Below are 16,288 nucleotides of genomic sequence, written 5' to 3'. Positions count from 1 at the left end.
ATATTTAGAGGTACATCTTATTACTGAAGTGATAAGATGTCTGAGCCTTGCTTCGATATAATCTAGTAATCCAGAGAACGTAGTAAGTGAAGGTATAGATGAAATAAATGTGACTACATGTTCCTTTTCTTGTTGAAGCTGCGTAATGAATACATAAGGGATTTAATATACTGTTCTCTTTTTTTACATATGTGTGTTTTAAATATTGTATAACAAAAAGTTTTTTAAATGCTAAGTGATTCAGCTCTTTATTTTCTGACTGAAATTATGTTTAAAATTTGTTTCCTTTTTTTAAAATTGGGATGATTCTACATCTTATCTGAGTGGTGGATGTATTGTTTAAATAAAGACTATTTAAGTTGCATAGACTGTGAATCTATAGAGCGCTCCGCACACTTCATGCCGCTGTTTCCATCAATAATGTTGGCTCACTATGGCAATGCATGGGAAGGAGGAGTAAAAGGGAAAAAGAAAGATAAAGCTGATCAACCACTTCTTCTGTCATGTTGCCAACCATTGTTATTCTTTTCATTCATAGCTCTCAAAAGGAAAATGCTGGCCATTAAAGCTAGGAATTTAACACAGTCTTGCCCACATACTTGCCCTGTCTCTTTGCCATGAGGGTGCTTATTCAGCCACTGAACATTGTGTATGGAACATTCCATATCCAGAATACTGTTTTAAGAGCTTTACCCTGACCCTCCATTATCATGATAGTCATTGCTTCCATTTGTTCTAATAGGCTTTTTTCTTTTTCATTCCCCTAATTTGGTAGTTTGGAAACCCTGTGCACTGATGTGTGGGGGATAAAAGAGAAGGAAACGAGGGTAAGAGAGGGGATAGATGTGTGACAAACTGGGGATCCATGAGAGCTTCCAGAAGATTTTAAAGCATCCTAGAACCATTTTCCTAAGTTCCATAGGTCTTACTACATAGACACGTAACATATGCTATGCCAAATGTTGACTGTATCCTTGTGTCCATTCTTTTTCCAGAACAATTATTGCTGATCCTCGCTCTGTACTCTATCCCACATGTGAATTCATTCTTCCTTCAGCACTAAAACAGCGATTTATGGTGCTTGTCCATGAATTAAAAACTGAAAATGCTGTTACAGTGAGAAACACCATTTTTTTCAAAAAACAAAGAGATTTAAGAGATATGCTCTTTCTTTCCACACTTACAATATGAATAATTTTTTTTTGAAAATTAAAGAAACTTTACTGTTTATAAAAATTTTTAAATAAACATATTGGGTAATCAACGGAAAGAAAGTAAATAGCATTCTTTAGACATATGCCAAATTTGATAGTGTCTTTATATGAGTATAAAGAATTGTATGTGAATAAATCATTTGCTTTTTTTTTTTAATATTTTATTTATTTATTCATTCATGAGCGACAGAGAGAGACAGAGACACAGGCAGAGGGAGAAGCAGGCTCCATGCAGAGAGCCCGACTTGGGACTCGATCCTGGGTCTCCAGGATCACACCCTGGGCTGAAGGTGGCGCTGAACTGCTGAGCCACCCGGGCTGCCCAATCCTTTGCTTTTGAATGCCTAAAAAGGATAAGTAATCAGCAGAGTACATGTTTAATAAAAAAAAAAATTGAGGCTTATAATAACTTAAAACTCCTTGTAAGTAAATTTTTACATAGGCTTCTCAAAACATTTAAATTCTAAAGTAAAAAAATGAAATTGTATGCATCATAAACAAAGCTATTTATAATGACAAATTTTAAGGGGTTTGGATGCCAGTCAGTGTATCTCACTACAGATCTCTACGGTTTTATCCCATGTTCACTCTGCTCAATCTCATGCAAAACCAGTAGAAAAAACAGGACCCTTTTCCTGCTCCCTACCAGTGCCAGCTTCTTAGAAAATATACATGATTTAAATTGTTTTACACATTTCTTTTTTTTTTTTAAGATTTTTATTTATTTATTCATGAAAGATACAGAGAGAGAAAGGCAGAGACATAGGCAGAGGGAGAAGCAGGCTCCCAGCAGGGAGCCTGATGTGGAACTCCATCCCGAGACCGCAGATCCCACCCTGAGCCAGGGGCAGGTGCTCAACCGCTGAGCCACCCAGGTGTCCCATCCCGTTTTACACATTTCTAAAGAGAGTATATTTGTGTGTACTCTTTCTTTTTTTATTTTAAATCTTTAAAAATGATTTTCATTTCTGTTTTTTCACCTTTAGAGGGGCTTTGGAAGAAAATAAGCGACAGAAACAGCAAATTTTAGATCATAGATACAATTTGCAATAGCCCATCTATTCCAAGACTGACCTTTTGCCTAACTAGGACCCTAAGTTATGACAGAGTACTTAGGGAAGAGAGCCTGGTGTTGTAGTTAGCCATTCTACTATTGTCATCTAACTTGCCTTCACTCTTTCAAATGTCAACTGAAATGTTAGAAAACCCTTCTATTCTGACTTCTACTTTTACTGGTTGGAACACCTGTCATGGGCTGGGCTTAAACAGAAATCATGCTTCCTGTATAATTTATGAGGATACCAGAGGGAACTGTTTGTTTCATTTTTGTGTAGTACTACATCCTTTTTGATCTTCCCCTTCCCATATGGTCTTTTGGATCTTTTATTCATAGATTTAAAGCACTAACACAAAATGCTTTTGTCAGAGAATATTTAACATCTTCTAAAATGTGTTTACCTCCAGTCCCTATGAAAGTTACTTGAATTGTGAAAAGGACTAGTATTTCCTGTTCCTTTAATCTTTTTGCTCTGCATTAGGTACATAATTCTCTCTTTAGGAGACTGGTTGGAATACTATTTATTTATATCTTACCTTTTCCTGGAATTCATTTTATACAGCTGTTATAGAATCCAAAAATATGCATGGGCAGAGTAGCATAGGGAAAAGTGGAATGAGAATTAAGAAAACAAGGGTGAGAGCCCATAGAGCCAGTAATGAGACCAAAAATGTTCATGATGGTGGCTGGTTATACATCTTACTTTAGCCTTGCTAACAGCCAATGGAAACCAAGACTTTGCTGTCCCTTCACTCATGATATTTTAAAGACTAAAATTGTAAAGCATATTCTGAGAGCATGGGTAGTTTTTCCAGGTAAAATGTCACTGAGAGGGAATGTATGCGTCAGACCATAAGCCTTCAATCTTTTCCACCTTGCATGAGGTGTTGGTCTGCCCTTCCACGGCCACCTTGTTTGCACCTTCTGTTAGTCATGCAAGTGACTGGGTGTCAATTGCAGATGGGTCAGCCCAAATCCATCTGCATGAGTGAAAGGTGAATCAGGGCTCCTGTCCTGGTACTGACAGGTTGGGGACAACTACATCTTAAACGAAGCACATCATTTAAGTGCCCTTTCTTTTCTCTAACCTCAGTATCACTTTCAGATCATATGAACAATTATGAAAAGAGATTCTTTACCCTGTCTCACTTGTTATGACTTGCTTAGTCCAAATTATAGGTATATACTATTTCAGGGGCAATTGAGAGCCATAACACACAAGAACAGTAATAAGTTATCATTATGAGCATGTTGTCATGGTTTCCCTTTTCCTGACTCCTGAGTTCAAGTGGTCTTCTTTTAGGAAGAAGGCATCAGTTTCCATCTAATAGAGATTTGTCCAGGGTCTGATACCGTAGTAAAAAAACACAGAATAGAACCTCAGTCCTAGAAAAAAATCATAAATTTAGAGGAAGAGTTTTTGTTTTTCTTGGGATTAATTGTGAATAGACAATAAATAAATTTGGAAGAGATTTTTTTTAATATTTTTTTTTGTTTATTAATGAGAGACGCGGGGGGGTGGGCGGGACAGAGACACAGGCAGAGGGAGAAGCAGGCTCCATGCAGGGAGCCCAATGTGGGACTCGATCCTGGATCTCCAGGATCAGGCCCTGGGCTGAAGGCGGCGCTAAACCACTGAGCCACCCGGGCTGCCCTGGAAGAGATCTTTTTTTTTTTTTTTTTTTTAAGATTTTTATTTATTTATTCATAGACATAGAGAAAGAGAGGCAGAGACACAGGCAGAGGGAGAAGCAGGCTCCATGCAGGGAGCCCGACGTGGGACTCGATCCCGGGTCCCCAGGACCACACCCCAGGCTACAGGCGGCACCAAACTGCTGCGCCACCAGGGCTGCCCCCTGGAAGAGATCTTAAAAGTAGTTAGATACCAAGAAGGATTGCTTTCTGAGTATTATTACTAAGATATCGTTATTGCCTGTAGACTAGTGATTTTTCAAACTAGAGTCCTCAGAGCCCCGTAAGAACAATAATGTAGTAGATGGACATAGCTTTTTGCCTTCTGCCTCCTCACCTCTGCTTCAGCCAGGCAAAGCAATTCACTTTCATTATCTGTCCTACATATTAGCCTTCCTACTTTTGACTTACTGAAATAGCGTAGTGGAGGAATGTAGAGCTATCCGCTCCCATCTTGGGCTGAATAATCATTAAGTATTATAGTTTAATTTTTTCTAAGTGCTCTGGTTCTGGTGGTAGGACGGAGCAGAAGTCTCTTTAATGTAAAGGATCTATTTCCCAGTTTGTTTACTTTTGTTTGTTTGTTTGTTTGTTTGTTTGTTTGTTTGTTTAGAGAGGGAAGGGGGAGGGAAAAAGAATTTTAAGCAGACTCCATCCCCAGCCCCAAGTTCATGACCGGAGGAGCTAAAATCAGGAGTCAGATGCTTAACCTACTGAGCCACCCATGCACCTCTATCCTAGTTAATTATCTAAGTAAAAGTGAGAGATGAGATCCTTGTTTCCCAAATACAGGAAAAATTAAACTAGTTAGAAACTAACAGTTACCTTTTAGTAGGTGGTATGTGTTCTTGGAACATCAGAAGCTGGCTTGTACATTAGAAGGGTCTTGATTCCATCGCAGTCTTCTGGACCCCCCACTTTTCACCCTGCTAATTATGAGTGTAAAATAAGTTCAAGAACATTCTTGTTAAGGGTCACAGTAAGAAAAAATTTGACCTACTTACATGGTGAATGTTTTTAAGAGTTGGGACTTCCAGGTTCCTGGTTAGCTCAGTCTGTTAAGTGTCTGCCTTCAGCTCAGGTCCTGATCCCAGGGTCCTGGAATCAACCCCTGTGTTGGGCTCCCTGCTCAGTGGACATTCTGCTTCTCTCTCTGGCCCTCCTCCTACTCTCGTTTACTCTTTCTCTCACAAATAAATAAATAAAATCTGGGGAAAAAAAAAAAAAAAGACTTGGGACTTCCACAGACATTATATTCAACAAGTAGCATTCTCAAGCACTCAAGAAAGCTAAAGCACAGAATGAGCTCTACCTACCTAAGAGCTCACAAGAAACTAGAATATTTTGTAAATGTATTGGGAGAAATAGAACAAAATTTTAAATATACTAATTTTAAAGGATGTCAAAATGATACTAATGAGAAATAAAAAGACTTAAAGTATATTATGATATTGGGGCACAGGGTGGCTCAGTCAGTTAACTGGCTGACTCTTGATTTTGGCTCAGGTCATGGTCTCAGGGTCATGAGATGAGCCCTGTGGTGGCTCTTTTGCTCAGCAAGGAGTCTGCTTAAGATATTTTCTCTCTCTCTTTCTCTCTCTCTCAAATAAATAAATAAACAAACAAACCTTACAAACAAACCTTTTTAAAAGTATGTTATTATATTATCTCCATATCACAATTGAAGATTTAATTATAATTAATGAAGATATAGAAATTTGTGTTCAACAGAATGGTTACTCATTTAAGGGCGTTTAAATTTATCTTGTAACATTACCAGGTAGAGACTAAAATTTAACAGTCATTAGTAGTTATTTTGCTAGATTCCTAGGGTAGAAAATCCTAGGTGCATAATAGGAAACATGGAGTGACCTGGGAACTCTGGAGCCCAGAGTCCAAATCTAAGAAGATTATGATGCATTTCATTAAAAAGCAATTTGTAATGCCTAGAGGATAACAAGGTGCTAAGTAATTGCAGTATGAATTCATTGCCAAAAAATAAAAACCCAAACAAACCATTTTTCTTTTTAACTGAGAAATGGACCTTGGAATCAATTAACAAGTAGACTTATAAATCTGAGAGCAATGGATTATAAAGGAAATTATAGCAAACTAGTTAGTCACCAGAAGTTTTCACAATGGATTTAGAATCCAGAAGACCTACACACTTATTAATAGAATAACTCCAATTAATAGAATAATAAAGCCCACCAATAACAAGTGAAAAAGTTGAAAGGTAATTTTAAAATGAGCAAATCACAAATTGGAAATAAGACAGTAATGAGTTGGTAGAAGAAAAGAAATGCTGTTTAGAATTTATTTGAGCTACTGAGATTTCATCTGTAAACATGTGGTATTCTTAAATTCAAGAGTTAACATATACAGAAGAAATACAGAACTTTTCGGGTGCTTGGCGAGCTCAGTTGGTTAAGCATCTGCCTTCGGCTCAGGTCATGATCCTGGGGCCCTGGGATTGAATTCTGCATTGGGCTCCCTGCTCTGCAGGGAGTCTGCTTCTCCCTCTGCCTGCCATTTCCCCTGCTTGTGCTCTCTCTTTCTCTGTGTCAAATAAATAAATAAAATCTTTAAAAAATACAAAACTTTTGTATGGAACTCAGAACTTAAGGTCAGAACTCAAAATAGTAAAACTAACAGTAAAAATAGTTAATGAACATATGATTAATGAGTGTTCATCTGTTAATTATCTCCTTTCAGTAAAGGAAGATCACCTAAGAATCATTTTAAAAACATAGTGAAAGAATATGTTGTAATAGTGAAATAAATAGATCATGTAATGCTCCTAAATTGGGATGGTTTAAACAACCATTTCAAGACATTGTCATAACACAGAAGGGAGAAATGTTCATCTTACTTGGACATGTAGAATATTAATGTTGGTGGTCTCCCAAACTGGCTGATTCCCAACTCTTCACAATTTTTGAGCTGTGGGAATTGAAGCGAACTCTAGAATATGGCAATATATTTCATACTGCTACATATCTCTCCCAGTGGAGCCTTCACATTCAAATTTCTACCTGAGTGGTCCCAATACTAATGTACTTTCTCTTGATAGGTGAGTAGGAGAGCTAGATCTTGTTTTTTGTTTTAAGACAAATGTTTCACACTTTGGGTTGTGATACATATGTAAATGCTTCTTCCATCAAACACTGCTGGGCCCATCGGAGTTTTCTCACTTTAAGTACAGCCTCCTGAAAATCTCTTGATACCTTCATGACTTTGGGCATGTGATCCAGTGAGGGTACCACACAAGTACTGTATTAAGTATTTATAAGACAGTTTAAGCACTGGAAGACATGGTTTTTGTGTCTTTTCACTATTACCACCCACCCTATAATAATGTCTTGCACTCAGTAGGTAATTAACTGGATTCATGTTATATGTACAATAAACATCTTTTTTTATAAGATGTAGAAAAAGCCACATTGGGGGCTAAGGCATGGTAGAATCTGACACCTTCATAAAATGATTGAAACAATTTCTAAAATTACATAGGAATTGCCTTGAAAAGAACAACCCAAAGAGTTAAGATGAATATCAGGTATCATTTATTTATCATCCTACTCACTACTAGTTATAAACATAGAATTAAAACACAGTCTTGGGGCACTTGGGTGGCTCAATGGTTGAGCATCTGCCTTCAGCTCAAGTCATGATCCTGGGGTCCTGGGATCAAGTTCCACATCAGGCTTCCCACAGAGAGCCTGCTTCTCCCCCTGCCTGTGCCTCTGCCTCTCTCTCTCTGTGTCTCTCATGAATAAGTAAATAATCTTTAAAAAAAATACACAATCTTTATCCTCAAGAAGATGGTCATAGTTTGAAATAGTAAACAACCATTGCAATTAAAATCATATGAAAAGTCAAAAGTTGAAATGGGTTATTGGGCACATTCTTGACATACAAGAGGAAGTAATCAAATGTCATTGAGTTAATTATTTTATTGTTGTTGTTGAGTTAATTCTAGAAGGATAGATCACCAGGGAGAATGTGCTGTTAGGGTACATAGTCTAGACAGTGACACATGCTCATGTTCTTCATAAATAAAAATTTCTAAAATAATTCAGTCCAGTGATTCCTCTCCATTAATAGAAGTGAAATTTGTTATTGACTATGCTTACTTTTTTAACTATTAATGAGGGTTCTTTATATACATATATATGTATGAGTAGGTATAAAATTTCTTAACACAGTGATTTTTTTTTCTATTCCCCTTCTCCCATTTTGTCCATCCCGCACTTCCCTCCCCTCTGGCAACCATCAGTTTGTTCTTCAGATTTTTGGGTCTGTTTCTTTTTGTTTTTTTTAGATTCCACATATAAGTTAAATCGTATAGTATTTGTCTTTCTCAGATTTATTTCACATAGCATAATACCCTGTCGGTCACAAATGGCAAGCCCTCTCCTTTTTTTCCTTATGGTTAAGTAATATTCCTTTGTGTATTTTTACACCACATTTTCTTTATCCATTCATCTCTTGATGGACACTTGGGCTGCTTTCATATTTTGGCTATTGTAAATAATGCTGCGATAAATATAGGGGTACATATATATCTTCAAATTAGTGTTTTCATTTTCTTTGGGTAAATACCCAGGAGTGGAATTACTGAGTTGTATGTTAGTTCTATTAATTTTTTGAGGAACCTCCATCCTGTTTTCCACAATGGCTGTACCAATTTACATCCCCACCAATAGTGCCTGAGGGTTACTTTTCCACCTCTTCACCAACACTTGTTATTTAGTGTCGTAGTCTCCTGTTTTTTCGCCTCTGCTTCCGCCTCCTCTTCTTCTGTTCTTGCCCATCTTTAATTAGATTATTTGGGGGAGGGAGGTTGGTTTTGAGTTGTATATGTTCTCTCTATATTTTGCATATTAGTCCCTTAGCAGATAAATATCATTTGCAGATTATCTCCTTCCTTTCAGTAGGTTGCCATTTTGTTTTGTTGATAGTTCCCTTTACTGTTAATACAGAGATTTTTTTTTTCAATAAAGCAGTAAGTTTTATAGTTTGACTGTGTTCTACTCTCAAGCTGTGGCCTGGTTTTCTTTTCAAAAGAGAAATAACTCTTGGGTTCTGTTCAATTCAGTGTGTCTTGTAGGAGAGTAAAGGTAGTAGCCTGCCCCTGTTACTAATAGAAAGAACCCCATCTAGACCCAGAAGAGAGGGAAAGGGCATAGTAACACTACCATGTGGCTTCATCAAATTCTCCACTGCCCCATTAACTACTGCTTACCTACTAGTGTCCACTAATGCAGGCTAGCCCACATCAGACACAGTAGAATCAGAAGGAAATTGAGAACAAACTTATGTAGACCATTTTTCAAAAATACTCTTAAGTGATACATAGTAAAGGTAAACTTTATTAGAGTGTTTAATTTCATGGGTATATAACAAACATATTGTAACATGGTACCTGCGTATGCCATTCTAGAATTTTGGTAATTCTGAGTTTCAAGACTGTGTTTCTATACATTCTATCCCCAAAGTAGCATTGGAAGCATGAAGCAGCATAGCCTATGAGGGAACCTCAAGAACTAGAAGTTCCTAGAATGTAGGTTTGTGTGGAAAAGGGCAGACTAGAAGGAACCAGGTGGCAGAGGGCTGTCCGAGGCATACTAAGATGTTTGAATTGTTCCTCTGTGGATCTCTTCTCATTAGCATCATAAGAATGATGTTGGACCTAAGGATTGGAAAAATCACTATAGTGGCAGCATGGAAGAAAACCTGAGAAAGTGAGAAATTCAAAGCCAGGAAAATAGGTAAGGAAAGTCTGAAAGGATGGTCCAGCCAAAAGACACTGCGAAGGTGAAGGCCTGAACTGTCTGTGCTAGTAGGGATGAATTCAAAAGATACATGTTTTAAGTGACTGCCATGGGCCAGATACTACCTTAGTTTCTGGAAGTCCATCTGTGAATGAGGCAGATTTTTCTGTCCTCATGGATCTTGCCTCAGTAGTGCATGGAAAACAATAAAATGACTCCCATGTTCTTCAGTTTGAGTGACTAGGTGGTCATAATTAAATGGGAGTTGGTTTGCAGGGAAAAGAGTTTCAATATGTTGAATACAAAGTGTGTTATATCCAGTATGCAGTTGGAAGTACAGCTCGGGAGTTAAAGCCTGAGGTTTTGGCTCTTTGCAGAGGACCTATTTGTACTTTTCAGTCATAACACTTCATTTTATGATAACATCAGTCAAGGCTTTTGGTTGCAAATAAAATCCTCTCTGGCTTGTGTAAGCACAATAGGAACTTACTAAGAGTTTTTGGGTATCAACTTGGTGGAATCTCTAGGAAGGCCAGACGACCTGATTCTGAATCAGGGTATCCAGAAACAGTGCCCGCTGCCACCGCTGGGTCCGCTGTAGGTGTCTTCCCCAACCCCCGCCCCTCACCTGGCTTCTTACAGACCCTCAGTCACTGACCGGCCCTCCCTGCAGAGGAGTATGAACAGGCTCATTCTCTGCCTTGGGGGACAATCTCAAACTGCAGGGTTTTGAAGACACTGCATAGCCATACACGTCTAGCAAACATTTTTGCCTCCATTTATGTCTTTGAGATGAAAAATAAACTATTTAATCTCAGAAGTTTGTAGAATTTTACAATGGTTTACTACAAATCTTTTTGTAACATTGTGGTGAAGGTATGGTGTCTTCCTTAAAAGAAAACTAATACTGTTCACATTAATTTATTAATTTGCTGATGAACTTGCTTTTAAGGGTTCACTGTATGACTAGACAGTCCCAAACTTATGAATGGATTTCATTCTAGAAGGTTGTTGATAATTAAGTTATTAGAAATTGTGAATGCATCTTTCCACTGAAAGTTATTGTGGATGATTCAGTTCTTGTATTTTAAAATGTGTTTTACATTCCAGCGGAAGCTCCTAGAACACAAGCTACTTGGCATCTTCAGAGAAGAAGTGAAAGGGAATGGGATGGCATCATTTGTGGGCACAGTGCCTGTAGACACATTGTAGACAGTCAATTAAACTGGGGAAGTGTTTCTAGGATTAGATGGTTGGAGAGAAGAAGGGAAGAAAGGGAGAATAAGCCTGTTGCTAATAAGGAACTACCTCTAATTGTTCTAATAAAAGCAGGTTACATTAAGTGACTTATAACAGCATTTCAAAATTGCACGTATTTATTGTCTGATCCCCAAATCCCAGAGTGGTAAACAATTTGAGAATCATTTAAAGTGAATGCTTCAAGAAAATGGACTGTTCTGAATAACACGTAGTGACCAGTTATAACACAGAATTGTAAGATTAGTGTGAAGTAATTGGGCTGAATATACAGTCTTCAAAAAATACCATGGAACTTTTAGCTTATATTTAATCCTAGTATTAGCTTATTTTCCTAATGATTTTCATCTTTTACCTAACTAAGAGTATAGAAAAATATTAATTGAGGCTTTCATTGCCTTTACCTAGGATTGGCTGCTTGTGTTTTGATGATCAAAGGCCTTTTCAGCAGTAAAGATGCTGTTTGCCTAATTGAGGCTACTGGAATTTCCTACCTAGAGTGAAGTTAAATAGTTGACCTGCTTGAGCCCAAGTAATAAAATTTTATATACATCTGATCATTCAGAACAATTGAGAACTCTTGTGAGTGCCTGAGTGGCTCAGTCAATGAAGCATCTGCCTTCAGCTCAGGTCATGATCTTAGGGTCCTGGGATCAAGCCCCACATCAGGCTCTCTGCTCAGCGGGGAATCTGCTTCTCTCTCTCCTTCTGCCACTGTGCCCCGCTTGGGCTTGCTTGCTCTCTCTGTCTCTCAAATAAATTAATAAGAAATAATATTTTTAAAAACATTTCAATAAAAAAGAAGAACTTGATATTACTTCTACACGGTTTGTTGCAACAACATATATTAAGCACCTGCTATGTGTGAGGCAGTATGGCAAGGTCCTGACATAAAAAGATGAGTGAAAGAGCCACAACATTTGCCCAATTTGAGCAATAGACATGAATTATATTCTGTGACCTATGAGTATAAAAGATCTTGTAAAGGTATTTCATTAAAAATTTATGTAAGTTTCAAACTCAGAAGATAATTTTCAAGATATTCCCACATAACCTGAGGTATATTAAACATTTCTGGGTGGCAGTTTAGTTTATCACGTATTCTAATAGTGACAGACAATATTAACATTTTGATAGGAAAACAGTTGAGTAATATCAACATCAGTATTTAGAAAACTAATTTAGGTGATCAAATGAAATAAAAACACATTCAAGAGAAGTTGAAATTCAGTGTAAGAAACCACTTTTAGAGTCACAGAATGTGATAAGCCACTCAAGAGCAAGACAACAAATGTGCCCTTATTGGTATTTGACCAAATTTGCATCTTTTCCTGACCCATCAGAGCCTCCTGCAATCAGTTAGGAGTCCATCAGATAAAGGAACATCAGCGAAGTGCTAAGGATTTGCATTAACTGATTGACTGTTCACTGGGAGCATGCCCCCCTTGCTTGGAACTAGTTCAAGGTCCTGGAATGTGAACTGCTGTGCCTCTGACAGAGGAAAAGCAAATTACATATGAGTTGAAGTTCAGGGAGCTCTTACTGAATCTGGAGTTACATTAACCACTTAATGAATTGGGGAAATATCAGGGGGTTAACAAGAACTTAAAACTATAGCACTGAAAGCAATTTTCCCTTCTGTTCCAACTCCTTTATTTTATAGTGTTTTCTTACACCCAAAGTCACACAACTTTTCCTTAAATTTAATAAATATTCCAAAAAAGATGTCAATATCTGCTGTTTTTCTGATTTCATAAAAGTACAAATGTTTAAGAAGGAAAAGAAAAAAAAAACTTCTAGTTGTACCCCACAGAAATAATTTAGTTTTTATTTTTCCAGACTTTTTTCTGGGCATATTGTGGGTGTGTGTGTACATGTGTAATGCAAAAACAGGATCATAAGCCATTCTGCTATATATATAGTAGTGGGAAGCCCTGACTTTGGAATCAGGCCATTGTGGGTATGAATCTCAGCAATTCTGTTTAATAGCAAAGACTTTGGCCAGTTTCTTTACCTGTTAAATAAGGATGATAATGTGTCTATTCATATGGTTGTTGTGAATAATATAAAGGGGATAATTTATGTGAAGTATTTCATTAAACAAATACTTAATAATCTAGCCTCATGTTCTCTTGTTCCTATGTCTACCACACTGTCCCTGTAGCACCATGATTCCTTCCCTGTATTGGGGGAGGGGGGGCATACAGCGCAGGGGGGCAGGGATGAACATGTATGCTTTTATGTACAAATTTATTAGAATTTAAATTTATTAAACTCTATAAGAGACGTGTATAGCTAAAATATTCTCCTGGATTTTCAAACCTTGTATTTTTGATAGAAGGGTTTGTTATATGATTTAAGTTTTATAAGGTAGCTTGCAATTCAAACTAACCCCCTTAACTTCTGTGTCTATTAAACAATTTCTAGGGCTTCTTTTGAAAATGACTAAAAAGTTCATAACCATCTTTTGTGTCCTTTTTAATGTGTTGTATTCAGTGTATACATATATGTCTTGTGTATCATGTAGATGGTCTTTTTAATGTGTTTTCATATTAATTATCAAAAAAAACCATGAATATCATGCATAATTGTTATTTTATTTGTCTTATCCAAGGAGAATCTTTTATCACTTTATAATTTGCCTTAATTTTCAAGTAGAAATATAGTTTTGTCCTAAATTGATATGGAAAGTTAAATAGTGCCTAAAAATTAACTTAGTTAGAAGAGTAGCTTTAAATTTTGAGATTTTTATACTTTCATGTAATAAAATGTGAAAATTAAATGTTTATGTACAAAATAAGCCCACAGTTAAATTTTATGACAAAGGAAGTAAATGTTCCTTTTTTTTCCTCCCTTTTTCTCTAGCTCAACTGAGAAGTCATTTCCTTGGAGATCAACAGGTATGAGTTTTTATCATATAAAAAACTCCTTTTTATATCTTGCACACACAAGAGTGGTTTCATAGCCTGCTTTCTCAATTTACTGCCTTTTGGTGAAATAAGCCAAGCAAAGCCTTTACTAGTTACAATATTGAGCTACTTTGCTTTGATGTACTTAATCTGATTGATTTTTTGAACATCATTGAATAGGTTTGTATATGTTAGTTATAAAGAAAGTTAAAGCATTGGACATCAACATATCAGTACTATAATCATGAGACACTTTTAATATCAGCATATATTATCTGAATATTTTCTTTTCTATTATAAGAAAGTACAGCAATGCCCTCACAAAAGTTACTGCATCATCTGGATAAGTTGACTAATTGTTTATATAAATCAAGGTCTTTCCTTTCATAATATTTCCCACACTCAAGAGTTGCCAGAAACATTCATATTCTTTATGTATCCAGATGTAAAATATGTGGTAGCTTCTAATATTAGTCCAGAAGCTTCTAATGTAATCTCCTTAACTTTTTACCCCAAATTCATTTCATATAAAGGATGAATTACATTAAGGAGACTGTCTGCCACATTCATAAATATTTGATGTCTTCATACTCAATGTTCATTCATTGAATGATTGCTGTGCATGTACATCATGGACCCAGTACTATATACATGTGATGGGCACAACAAGTACACATTCGTGCACTCCACATGGCATTTATAATGTGAAGGATGATGTCATCAATATATAAATGGTAGAATAAGCCTTGATATCTAAATACTTTGACCACTTTTTAAAGATTTTATTTATTTATGAGAGACACACACAGAGAGAGGCAGAGACCCAGGCAGAAGGAGAAGCAGGCTCCATGCAGGGAGCCGGCCTTGGGACTTGATCCCGGGTCTCCAGGATCACACCCTGGGCTGAAGGTGGCACTAAACCACTGAGCCACCCGGGCTGCCCTACTTTGACCATTTTTAAACGAGTTTTGAACTTGAATAAAATTCAAAAATCACCAAGTGCCTGGTATCCTAGTTTACCAGAAACTGGTACCAGAATTCTAGATTATTCACAGTGCATTCAAGGCACTCTGCTATTTTACAAAGAAGCTATTCCCAAGAATTTGTTGTTTATTCAAACCATAGATTAGGTAAAGACATATGAAAAGCTACTTAACAATAAGATTAGCAGTAGTTTAATATAAGGAAAATCATGCCATGAAATAATATGCAGTTAGATTCCAGAAATATATTATGTGGGAAGTATTGTTGTAAATGGACAGCCTATTTCTGAGATCGCTTTGCAAGAAGATGGGCCTGGAGCCTAGAACTTGACGGGTGGCCAGGGTCTGGAGAGCTCTTTGTCATTGTGCAGTAGAAGAGACAGAAATATCACATCCAAACATTTAAAACTCTTTGAGGAGATGATAAAATATGCAAAGTCTGGATAGCCACTTTGGGTCAAATTATAGATATCTGTAAATACAACTCTAAATTGAACTCTCCTGCAGGTCAAGGGGAGCCACTGAAAATCCTTTGACCAAAAACTCACCTGATTTAAGTATTCCTCAGGAGAAGCAGCAAAACTGTGAATTATTAAAAAGTGATTTGAAAAATTTAAAGAAAAATGCAAAGAACACAATAGTGCATTTGGTACTTGGTTATGGCAGAAATTTACATTTGATATAAAATTTGATAAATTCTTCTGTAAGTTTGTCTTTAATAGTGCATCATTAATTTAGTTCCAGAAATATTTCTTGAGAGCCTTAAACAGTTGTCTGGCACATAGTTGTTAATGTTTAAAACAAATATCCTTGTCCTCTTATATGCTTCAAGTCTAGCTGAGTTGTGTATACTCGAAATTGGGAGGGAGGAGAGCTCTAAAGGGAAACTACAGGTATATATCAATTTATTGAGGTCTATTTCTAGCCATTCAGGTTGTTTCTAATTTTTTACCAATATAAATAGCATTTTGGTAAACATCCCTGTATTTAAATTTTATCTGCACCTTCGATTTACCTTTAGCTAGACTTCTAGAAAATAAAATATCATTTACAGTATATGAATATTTTAAGGCTCTTGATACATGTATTCAGGTTACTTTCCTGAAAAGATTGTATGATTTCTCCCTCCCTTTAGGTATGTAACATTGATCCTCTTGTACTTCTTCATTTGATATCATCATTTATATCTCTATCTACAGAATATTAACATCTCCTATATACTGCTCTCTTCTCTTGAAGTGGCAGTGTTTGATAGGCAAGAGCTCTTTGCAGCCCAAGGATGATAGCTCTGTCAGTCAGGTGGAGAATACCCAGCCCATGTCAGGTAGTTCCATATGAGGAATTTGATGCTCAAGTGAGGATTGCAGGGTTTGGGAGGATTAAACAGCATGCTGAAACA

At 36.8% G+C, this 16,288-nt stretch overlaps 1 protein-coding gene and 1 long non-coding RNA gene across 21 annotated transcripts in view; one reads left to right on the top strand and one right to left on the bottom strand.

Annotated features, from left to right (window-relative positions):
- Nucleotides 1-16,288, top strand: part of PKP4 (plakophilin 4) — a 232,869-nt gene that overhangs the window by 142,407 nt on the left and 74,174 nt on the right. For 16 of the 17 annotated variants that reach the window (XM_072811079.1, XM_072811077.1, XM_072811078.1 and 13 more), the window contains one exon: nucleotides 13,863-13,897. The exons of the other annotated variant lie outside the window; for it this stretch is intronic. In XM_072811079.1, the coding sequence (XP_072667180.1) occupies nucleotides 13,863-13,897 (35 nt within the window). The remainder of the gene's footprint in view (nucleotides 1-13,862; nucleotides 13,898-16,288) is intronic. 17 annotated transcript variants of the gene reach the window in all.
- LOC140624329 (uncharacterized) overlaps nucleotides 1-16,288 on the bottom strand; it is a 46,034-nt gene that overhangs the window by 16,297 nt on the left and 13,449 nt on the right. The window contains exons 3-5 of one of the 4 annotated variants that reach the window (XR_012023820.1): nucleotides 4,968-5,171; nucleotides 4,789-4,892; nucleotides 1,405-1,558 (exon numbers count right to left, since the gene is read on the bottom strand). This is a non-coding gene — a long non-coding RNA (uncharacterized lncRNA). Of the gene's footprint in view, nucleotides 1-1,404; nucleotides 1,559-3,872; nucleotides 4,128-4,535; nucleotides 4,893-4,967; nucleotides 5,172-16,288 lie in introns of those variants that run through there. The other 3 variants (XR_012023821.1, XR_012023822.1, XR_012023819.1) reach the window with 3 other exon arrangements.

The sequence above is a fragment of the Canis lupus genome, chromosome 34 (assembly GCF_048164855.1).
Source record: "Canis lupus baileyi chromosome 34, mCanLup2.hap1, whole genome shotgun sequence".
Taxonomy (NCBI): domain Eukaryota; kingdom Metazoa; phylum Chordata; class Mammalia; order Carnivora; family Canidae; genus Canis; species Canis lupus.
This window is presented reverse-complemented; position numbering and strand designations above follow the sequence as displayed.